General features: G+C 42.8%; 1 protein-coding gene across 1 annotated transcript; it reads left to right on the forward strand.

The window, feature by feature from the left end:
- The first annotated feature begins 10,254 nt into the window (after window positions 1-10,254).
- On the forward strand, window positions 10,255-11,277 carry LOC147967816 (uncharacterized). The gene has a single exon (XM_087523261.1). The coding sequence runs from the start codon at window positions 10,255-10,257 to the stop codon at window positions 11,275-11,277; it is 1,023 nt and encodes a 340-aa protein (XP_087379387.1).
- The last annotated feature ends 216 nt before the right edge of the window (window positions 11,278-11,493 follow it).

Here is an 11,493-nt window from a genome sequence, read left to right on the forward strand (position 1 = left end):
GTGATGTGTGGTGGGCACTATTAGTTAATATTAGAACGTTGGTCTTGATCGCCAAGCCTTCCATAGTTGTGTCAACCTAAACCTTGTCACTTCGTTGAATCCTCTCTACTTACCTCCCTATCATGCTATCTCATTTCAGAATCTCCATCTGATCAATATCTCACTATCCATCCACTCTTAATTTGTTTTGCATGTTATTTGGATTTACTATTGCTTTGGTATTTATTTGTTTGTCTTTTGCTATCATTACGACGAGTAGGGAGTGACGACGGTGTTGGACATGGACAGAAACAGGTTACCGAAGAAGGACTCAATAACAAAGGCATGCCTCCTTCTTTGATCATACTTATCCTATGTTTTACAAAATTGCATTGTGTTTTATGGTTACTATGTGCATGCTATTTTTCTCGTAGCCAGCGTGTCGATTGACACATTATCTTGATCCGCTTGTCGCCTATTCATTTAACACCTGAGTAGAATTATAGTATTCCGGTAGAGTAGAAATGCTTAGCCATGCTTATCACCCTATAGGTGCTTTGTTGAATGACCTCTGAGTCATTGACAGTTGGAACTTATCGCCGAGCTAGGCCAGTTGGCCCTTGTTGATCTTCTCTATCCTCTACTACTCTGGGTGAAACTTACCATCTGAATACTGGTGCGGGCGACAGCTGAATCAAGGATTGAAGGAGCGATTGGCCGCCCTTCACAAGTTGAAGGGGGAAATCAGTCGTCCGTGCCGCATGAGGCCTAATAAGTCTTGGATTTGAAGATTGTGATAACAGTACAGCCACATGCTATATGGGCACTGGCTTGGTTAATTAGTTAGTTCACTCTTATTGTCGTCATCGCCGTACCGCAGATGGGATAGCTGCCTTGCGAGGAGTATCCTCGGCACAAAAGGGGGGCCCGGACTGTGAACTGCGGTTACTTCCGTGTTGAAACCTAGTGGGCTAGGCATAGTGAGTTTGGTCTAATGAAAGACCTCGTCACAATCTCCCTGCCGGTATACCAAATGGTGTACTACGCTAGCGATGGCTAGTGGCAACAAGTCGGGATTGTGTCGTGTGGGTAAAGTGTACAACCTCTGCAGAGTGTAAAACTATTCGAATAGCCGTATCCACGGTCAAGGACAGCACATGAATCTTTCTTGACATACGAGACCTGTCTTGCTTATTCCCTCTTTGCCCCTATTCTTGGAACCTATGAAGAGTGTGAGTTGATCGAGGATCCTCACTTTGATGGAAGTTATTCTGGAGATAAAAACATGTTTTCATTAAAACTGCTTTCATCCAACTGATATATTGTTTTCAAACAAAATTAGCTTTTATGCAAATGAGCCATACAACCTTCCGTTGAAGCCACATGTAGCTATTAGGTCCTTCCCCGAGGGAGGCATGTTGAGTACGTAATGTACTCATGGCAATAATCTTGTTGACAACAGAGTTCCGTGAAGATGAAGGTGACGACTATGACAACTATGGCGATCTGTAGAAGTGAGGTCACATGGACTACATCGACTGCCTGTGGCTGAGATGGAGTCTCTATGCATTGTACTTTCCGTTGTCTTCTGATTGTAATAAATGTCATGAGACATTTCCCTATGTATGCCTTGTGGCAAGATATATTTTTACTTGTAATACCTTTTACGCATTGTGCAATGATATCATTTCGCTGTGTTGTCAACAATGATCCTGAGGTTGACAAATATACACAGGAGGGTCTGGAAGTTGATTCCAGGTTCTCACAGCGGCTTCTCCAAGATTGACGACAAGGGCGCCTCCGCAGTAGTGTGTCGAGACAGAAACGGGAACTACCTTGGGGCCTCAGCGATCATTGTCGAAGGCCTCCTGGATCCAGTGATTCTCGAAGCACAAGCGTGTAGCGAGGCGCTAGCGCTCGCTACAGACTTACATGTCCAGTCCATATGTGTGGCCACAGATTGCCTAGAAGTGGTGACAAGGATCAAGGATGACTTCCCATGCAAGTTTTTCCCAATTCTGCAAGATATCAAGCATCAGAGAAGAGCTTTCAGGGCAGTAGAGTTTATTCATGAGAGTAGAAAACATAATGGAGAGGCTCATGCTTTAGCTAAGGCTGCCGCATCACTCCCTCCCGGGCGCCATGTGTGGCTTTCTTCTATGCCCGATATTATCTATATTCCAATGACTGTTTATGCTTAATAAATGATACAGTTAATGCTCCAAAAAAAACTAATTTCTCTGCATAATTTTGTAGGGAAGTAAAGGAGCAACTACTCAAGGGATACTCTTTGGAGGGTTCTCGTAGAGGTCATTTTGTTTGGTGCCTCGGGATTTTTTTCCCTACACGTGTGTCCTTTTTCTATTAGTTTTTCGGCTTTGAACTTTTGGCTGGTTTTTCATATGTTTTGGAGGAAAAGAAAAAATTGTTATTTTTTGGAAGCAATGCTTTTCTGCGATATGGCAATATGAGCTTATGTGAGAAGCACAACTGCATTTTTCGAAAAGGGAAACCACAACCTCTGCTTCCCTAAGCATAATTATCATAGTTTTAAATAGGCGGCTATAGTGAAACTATGGCCTGCTATAGCTTTTTCAGCCGGATGCCATTAAATGGCCGCCTTCACAAATAGCCCGCTATAGCTGATTTGGAGGCCCGCCGCTATTTTTCATAGCCCGCTATTTAAAACATTGATAATTATGCTTCTGTGAAAAGTGGAGCCTTTGCTTTTATAAGAAGCACAAATGTACTTTCAAAAAGAAAGAAAAAAGCACAACCTATGATTTCATGAGAACCACAACAAATGTGCTTCGACAAAGAAAAGCACAACCCGTGCTTCTGCGACAAGTATAGTTGTGCTTCCTTGAGAAGCACAATGGTGCTTCCCTCCAAAAAAAATGAAAAAACACAATTTTGCTTCCCAAAAAAGTGAAAAGGCACAACTGTGCTTCTGTATTCCTTTTTTTCATAGTTTCGGTCTTTTTTCTCGGGTTTTGGTTTTCTTATTTTTCTAGTTTTGTGTTTTTTGGTTTTGTTATTTTTACATTCTTAGTTTTTTAGGCTTTTTTGTGGAAAAGATAATCAACCTATTAACATGGGATCCAATTTCGAAGATTTTGTCGAGAGAAATCCAACGGTGAAAAAGGTTCGCGATTTGGATGCATGGTTCAAGAGATAAAATATTTTACAAAAACGAATCTGAAGAAAACCCTCTTAGGTCGTGACAAATGGCATGCAAAACGACACACATGCACTGCCCATTGGTCCCCACTAAAGGGAGGCATAATGAGGCATAATGGGTCAGACTTAATTGAAGAGCACGAGCGTCCCTGTTGGTACAGCTAAAATCAATGTGGATGGTGTCGTTGAAAGTAGAGGAGAGATTGTTGCGGTGTGCCACAACCATCTAGGATCATCCTCAATCACCTTTAATTCAATCATGGGCGTGTCAAAACTGGAATCATTAGCATGCAACAAGGCTTTGGCGTAAGCCGATGATCTTCTGATCAGGCGTATCCTCGTCTCCTCTGACGGCTTTGATATTGCTGAAAATACTGGAGGGTGCAATGCATCGGTGATACGGGAAATTAATGGACGGAGAAGCGGTTTTTAGGATGAAAATGCCAAACGGTGACCGAGCTCTATGGAGGCCTTTATTTAAAAATTTCAAGATTGAAACTTTTCAGTTTCAAAAAATTCCAGAAATAAATACACATATACCTAGATACATAATGTACATGTGTGCAAATTTTCAGGTCAAAATACATTAAAATATGAGCTACACAAAAAAGACAAATCTAGGGCTTTTTAGCATCTATACTGTTCATCTCCAAAGTCCATAATTTTATTTGTTTTTTGCAGCTCGTAATTCAAGGTATTCCATCCTAAAAAAATTCACCCATACACTTTACATACTTGTATACATGTGTATTTTTTCAGAATTTTTTGAAACTGAAATTTATGAAATTTGAATTTTTCAAAATAAGGGCTCCATGGAGCTCGGCCTCCAAAATGCCTTACTCTTTTTAGGATTGTCAGGGCGTGTTCGGTAGTTCACCACAGGTGCAAAATCCTCAACTCCGTCGCCCAGATCCAGCAGCCAGCTTCCCACCTAAACTTCAGGAGTGAGTGATCCGTTCGGTGTTGCAGCTTCTCATTGCGAGCGATTGACTCGGGGATGGGTGGTCAGGGACGCGGAGGAGACGGTCCGCGACTGCGGCGAACGACCGGCGGCAGAGAGCGCGGCTGCCGGTATTGAAGGTGCAGACCGGCGGTGGAGAGCGCGGTCGCCGGTGCTGTTGGGCAGAGCGACGGGTGAGGGCGAGCAGGGCGGGGATGGGTGGTTGGGGACAAAGGAGACGGTCCGCGACGGCGGCGGACGACCAACGGTGGAGAGCGCGGCCGCCGGCGCTGAAGGTGCGGAGCGGTGGTGGAGAGCGCGAGCGCCGGCGCTGTCGGTGCAGAGCGACGGCTAGGGTCGGGGGAAGGGGAAAAGGAGCCGCGGGTGTGGTGGAGTGGCCTCGAGGGTACGGTTGGTGCATTCCATCGATCACTTGGCGGTGGCATACGCCCGTAATTGTTGTTGAATCGAGCTTCCCAGTTTCCACGAAGCCAGGTATTTCCAGCTCCGCGACTCCGTCGATTTTGCACGTAGCGTCGAGCCAGCTTCTCGGTCAAATAACCAGGAGTGGGACCGTTCGACGCGACTCCAAGGCTGGAGTCGAGGAGTTGAGAAGCGAGAGGGCTACCGAACATGCCCTCAATTCACCTGAGTCGAGGGTGCCCCTATGTCCCGCTTCACGTGAGACACACGAGACTCTCGCGTGAAGCGGAGTGCAAGATCAGCCGGCCCAGCCGCGCGGGAGCCACAACCACGTCTTTTCATTTTATTTCATGTTTTTTTCTTTTTTACTTCAGGTATACCTCAAAATATCCTGAATAAATATATTACAAAAATAATTAATATAAAAAACACTTGAAAAACTGTTATCCAATCATTTGAAAAATGTTAAATGTGTATATAAAAAGTGTTTCTCATATATAAGAAAAATGTATAAACGGAAATATAATGTATGTGAAAAAGTTGGTAATGTATTTTCTAAAAATATTAATCAAGAATTTGAATAGAAAAAAATTAAACAAGTGTTTAGAAAATGGTAAGCAAACATTTGAAAAATGTTGATCCAGCATATGAAAAATGTTAAATGTGTATAGAAAAAATGTGGACGATGCATTAAGAAATGTTAATCTTGTATTTAAAAAATATTAATCAAGCTTTCAAAATGTTAAATGTGTATATAGAAAATGGACCATATATTGAAAAATGTTAATCAAACATTTTAAAATTGTTAAATATGTATTGAAAAAATGTGTAATTTACTATGTGTATGGAAAACAAATTAGAGATAAAAAATAAAGTTTCAAAAAGTATTAATGAATTATTTGAAAAAAATAGCGTATATACATAAAAATTTTCTAATGTATAAGAAAAATGTTGAATGTGTACTGAAAAAATTAACACATGTTGAACAAAAGAGAAGCCGATGAAAGAATGGCGAAAAAGAGGAAATAAAAAAAGCCAGCAGAAATAAAAACAAAAAGAAGAAGAAAGGAAAAGAAAAGAAATCAAAAAGTGAAGAAACCTAGTAAAAAGAATGAAACCGATAGAACTGAGAAATTTACAAAGAAAACAAAAATAGAATGAAGAAAGAAACAGATCAAAATGAAGAAACAAAAGAAAAACAAACGGTGAAACCGAGGAAAAAACCGAAGGAAAGCATTGAAAAAACAAAGAGAACAGAGAAAACCATAAAAAAAAGAAAATAAGGTGAAAAAGAAAAACAAAGATAAAAACGAAAATGAAACAAAAAATAAAAGAGAGGAAAAACAGATCTGAACACGCGAAGCGTTCAATCGCTCGCCAGCGAACTTCACGTGGCAGCTATCCGGAAAATCAATAAATTGGCGGGCCCATTTGCTACGCAAGGTAAGAAGTCCTTCAGCGGGAGAAGCTACCGTCTCCGTATAAGCAAGACATAGCTCTCGTGAAAACGAAGGAAAATCCTATATGTCGCCTTAAGCGCCGGATGCGGTTCATTCTACAAACTGGTGCGCCGGATGCTGACCATTTTACGGGTTTTTTCTATATAAACTTCAAAAAAAGCGCGGGACTTCGGGGGACAAGGTTCAACATATGTCTATCTTGACGCTTGTGCATACTCCTTTTTTTATTTATGTTTTCTACGTATAGGAAATACCCCTATGTTTTCTAAGTTTTTTTTGTTTCCTTGTTTTTTTAATTCTCTTAAATGTGTGAACTTTTCAAATTGATCAATTTTATCAAATACAATGAACTTTTTTCATTTTTGGTGACTTTTTAAAACAAGTAGATGATTTTTTTTTCAAAATCATAAACTTTTTTTAAAATTCTATGATTTTTATTTCAAACTCCATTAACCATTTCAAAATTGATGAACTCTTTTTTTCTAATTCACGAACTTTTTCAAAGTTTGAGATTTTTTTCCAAATCTGTATATATTTTTGAACTCGTTAGAGTGACCAAGGAAACCAACCGAGCGCTGGCCTTCTTCTTGAACCGGCCTACTATCAGGGGCGTATTGGCGCCAAGATGCTCAGCCAGTGCCAAAGGCGCCCTATAGGAGCTCCCGAAATCGAATTCGTCGGTGCCATGGATCAAACCCTGCACCTCCAACTGGTGAGGGCTCGTAGCTGGGCACACAAGGTGCGGGGCTTCAATGCCTAACTAGGAAACAATGATCACAAGAACATATCTAATTTTTTTTTGAATTTTCAAATATGTTTTTTCCAGTTTGTTTCTTAATTGGTTTGTCTTTCTCTTTCCAGTTTCTTTTCTTCTTCTCTCTTTAAAAAAATCAACAAATGGTTGACACTTCAGAAGTTGTTATAATTTGGAAAAAATGTTCCTAATTTCAGAATTTGTTCAGACTTTCAGAAAATGTTCGCTTTTTTACGCGACTATTCTCATTTTCACAAAAGGTTGGGGAATTAAAATATTGTTTCGATTTACTAATCAGTGTTGAAACATTTGATTTCTTTTTCCCATTTTAAAAAATGTTTGGTATTTTAAAAGTTTGATTTTCAAAAAATATTTCCCATTTTCAAAAAATGTTCACATTTTACGGAAAATCTGCCCATTTAAAATTTTTATTGAGTGTTGAGTTTGTGATTAAATATTAAACAAAAACATTTTATGACAGAGTATCAGTTTTTTCTTAATTGCACGATTGTTTTGAAAAGACTGAACAATTTTTGAAAATGCAAACATGTTTTGGATTTATGAACAAAATTGGAAATCAAAAGAATACTTGAAAAACACGAACACTTTCTGAAAAACTCAAACAATTTTCTAATATGCAATCATTTTTTAGTTTATGGATAAAATTTCAAAATGTGAACATTTTTAAAAATTTTGAACATTTTTTTGTAATTTCCAAATATTTTTCAATGTCACAAAAAATTAAGAAAGATAAAAATTTTGAAAAAATAAAAAGGAAGAACGAAAAAGATACGTGAAAATAAAATAAAAAGAAACAGAAACGCAAAAAAAAAACTGGAAACAGAAAAATCAAAGAAAACCAAAAGAAACTGGAAACCCATTAAAAAAGGTTCTAGAAGTTTCCCATAACCCGTTGGTCTTTGTAGTAAAGTGGGCGGTGCATTGCTGGCGCCTGACAGTTTCCCATAACCTGATTGTTTCGCCTGACAGTTTGACAGAGCGTCAAATAGGAGTTTAAAATAATTACCATGGTTACCTGGTTACCTGCATAGAACACCATGGCGAACAGTCGCTACAATGGTTGAAGGGCTATTGTATGACCAGCCCATTTAGCCCGCCAACTATTTCCTTCGCCGACTGGGAAAATCATCTGCTCGCCGAGTGTGCAATTCGAGACACAAAATCGACTTATAGTATGCGTTCTCCTCTTCTAAAGAAAATAATTACCAGATTTTTATAGATTCAAAAATACTCATGAATTCTATTTTAAAAAGGTCAAAAGAAGTCTTGAAAAAATATGGATTTAAATAATTCATTCAAAAATCTTTTTTGGGGGGGCATTCATTTAAAAATCATGATTTTAAAAATTGGCCGAACAAATTTACGAATAGAGAATAAATTATCTGAATATTTATAAAATGTTGATGAACAAAAAAAATAGAAAAGTAGAAAAGGAGTACGAAAGTGAAAAAGGTAAAAGAAGAAAATAACATGAAAAAAAAACTGAAAAAAAACAAGCGGAAAAAAACACAGTAAACAGAATCAGGCAGAACTTTCATGAAACCAGGAACTGAGCATAGCTTAAATGGTTAGGTCCTAGTGGTGGAACCAGCACATTAGGGTTTATGTTTTAGACTTGGCACTGGTGCGCGCATTTTATTGAATTTATTTCATTGTTTTCGACGATGTTCTTTCAGTAGGAGGAGATGCTTTTGTCAAACTCTGGCTTTTTAGCCTTTTATACTTGTACTTTATTTATTAATATAGAAAATACCGTAGAACGATTGTTCTACGGTCTCGGTTAAAAAAAACGCTTCTGTCAACTACGAGACATTTGTGATGACTTCATAAATTTCAACAAGTTATGACAACTCTGTATATCAAATATGCTAAGTAGGATGTGTGTGCGTGCTTTTTTAGGGGGTGAGTGTATGTACATATATGTGAGTATCTCTAATTGTATCATGTAAGGGAAGACCTTTCACAAAACCGGGAAAATCGGTCGCATACACGGGGAACCCATTACTACTAGGGGTGCGTGTTACTATCTTATGCAAGCAAACACCGGTAAATAAGAATTTACAGTGATGTACTCCCAAATGAAACTTCGTCATATAGTGAAGAGCGGACGGTGTCTGCAAATGAAAGCACCCCTGATGACGCACGAGCTGGATCAAGTTCATTGCGTAGCAGAGCCATGTGCGGTATGCACATTTTGCAGCACCAAAAATGTTGAAAAAACAATAGAGAGCGGATGGCATAAAGGCGCCTTCTAGAAAGGCATAGAGGCGCCTTCTAGAAAGGGTAGCAGAGCCATAAGGCGTGCATGTAGTGCTCAAGGGATCTTGTAAAAATTGTTTTCGGTTTTCTTTGGTTTGTCAAATTTATTTTTCATAAAAAAACTAAAAGGAAAAAGAGCACAAACATGAAAATTTTCGTAATTACATTTTGAAAGGCATTGTGAACATTTTTCAAAAAAATTGTATTTTTTCTTTGTAAAATACACGAAAATTTATTTAAAAACGCATAAACTCTTCAAAATTACATGAACATTTTTAGAAGCCCACTAAATTTTTGTAGAATTGCTTGAAAACCTTTAAAAAATTGTCGATCGGTATCTTAAAATATTCACTGTATATTGAAACTATTAAATGTACTTAAAAATATATTATTAAAAATTGTTCAATGAGATTAAAACATTATTTTATAAAGGTTATAAAATATAAAAATAAAAATAAAAATGTAAAAAAGACAGGCAAACAAAAAACTCAAATATAACCAGGAAAAAACATCTAAAACCAGAGTAAAAGTGAAAAAGAAAATTACATTTAAAACAAGAACAAAAGCTAGAAAATGCATGAAAAACCTGAATGTAAAAAAATGACTATCTTTTTATGTGGTTCTATCTGAGGGACTAGTTCGACTACTCTATTGTCTAACAACTCGTGAACTAGACTTATCAACTACTCCCTCCGTCCCGTAATGTAAGAGCATCTCCAGCCGCGCCTCCAACAAGGCCCTCCGACGATTTTTCGGCCGCCGGCGCCGAAAAATCGGCCCAGTCACACCCCCGAGGGCTCATTTTTCGCTTGCTCGGGCCGAAATTGGCGCCGGCGGATCCAACCCGAACCCGGCGCGCTGGGGGGCGCTGGGGGGCGCCCGGCGAATCGTTTTTGCGTGAAAAAGTCGCGGGCCCTCTTTGCCAGCGACTCGTCTCTCTTCTCGCCGCTTCGTCGCCCTCATCGCCTCGTTTCCCGCGGCAAATCAATGCCAAAACTGCCGCGCCCTGCCGCGCCAGTCAACCTCCTCCATTGATACCTCACGGGCGGCGCAGTGAAGACCAGACGACGCGCATCACCTCGCCCGCCACGCGTACACGCGGCGGCCGCGCGTACGAGCTGCGCCTCCGCCTATATAAGCCGCCCCCCAGCGCGCCGGTGACACACACAGAGTCTCCACCGCCGACGCGCCATTTCTCCCCCTTCCTCCCTCTCCTCTCGCCGTCTTCAGTTCAAAGCATGGCCGAGCGCTTCCCAGGCAACGGCACGGCGGCGAACGGCTTCGGCCGCCGCCACCTTCAAGAGGACGAAGCTCGGCTCCTCTTTGAGGCCGAGTATCCGGTCCCGCCGGACATGCGGGTGCCGGGGGCATGGAGAATCAGCGCCGGCGGGGTCCCGGTGCCACCACCGCCCACCGGGGCAGCGCGGCGTGCGGAGATCGCGCGGATCTGCGCCTCCCTGCCGCGGGCGGCGAGGGAAGGGCCACGCTACGTCCCCGACAGCCCGCTCTGGGAGCCATACTTCCAACGCCGCCACGCCGAGCAGCTCAAGGCCACCAACGGCGTCGTGCCCTCTGGAAGGCTCAACTCCGAGGGGCGGCGCCGATGGTGGGGCGTGCCCGGCCGCACGCTGGAGGCCGTCCTCGAGTACATCGAGGGCGGCAACACGTCGAGGCTGGAGTACCCCGCTCCCCCGTCCTTCTCTGACCGACGTGGGAGCTCCTGGACGCTGAGGCGCATGGACCCCGGGGTGTCCTCCTCCTCGTACGGCCGCTCGTCCGGCTCTCCCTGCCTCCGCCCCGTCAAGCCGGAGCCCCAGGACACGCCTGTCAGCCGGCGCACCCGTAGCTCCGGCGTCCGCATCGGCGACTCCACCCCTGCCTCTGGCCGCCTCGTCCTCGTCACGCCCAAGACGGAGCCCGGCCTCCCTGCGGAGTACGAGGAGATAGCCCGGCGCGATTTCTCCGACGAGGACGCCCTACAGTGGGCGCGGGACGACTACCTCCACGACGAGATGGTCCGGCAGCGCCGGGCCCTGGAGGAGATAGCCGCCCGCAAACGTGGGCGCGAGGACGAGCACGGCGTCGTGATCCTCGACAACGACGATGACGAGGACGCCCCCGGACCGTCCAACCCGCCGCGCCAACCGGGGGAGGGTTGCAGCAGGGACGGCGGCCGCGGCGGAGGCGACGACGACGATGAAGACGACGACGGCGGCGGCGGCGGCGACTACACGCGGTTCTACAGCCTCCTCGGCATGTAGAACTGCAAGGGCGGCGGGCGACGAGGAGCGGCGAGGGAGACGGCGAGGAGCAGCCTAGTAGCTTTTTTTTTCCTTTTTGTAAAATATTTTAAATATGAACGAACTCGCTGAAGTTTGGTTAAATTTGCGCCATGTTTGTGCCGAAATTTAAATTTTCAAAAAACGTGGACGCCGCGACTGGGGGGCATCACACCCCCAGCACGCGGTTAGCGCCGG

This window comes from Triticum urartu, chromosome 5A, assembly GCF_056163025.1.
Source record: "Triticum urartu cultivar PI428250 chromosome 5A, HENAU_Tu73, whole genome shotgun sequence".
NCBI classification, from domain to species: domain Eukaryota; kingdom Viridiplantae; phylum Streptophyta; class Magnoliopsida; order Poales; family Poaceae; genus Triticum; species Triticum urartu.

Bases quoted from the DNA above. Each gene is read 5' to 3' on its own strand.
- LOC147967816 (XM_087523261.1), top strand. From the start codon at position 10,255: ATGGCCGAGCGCTTCCCAGGCAACGGCACGGCGGCGAACGGCTTCGGC.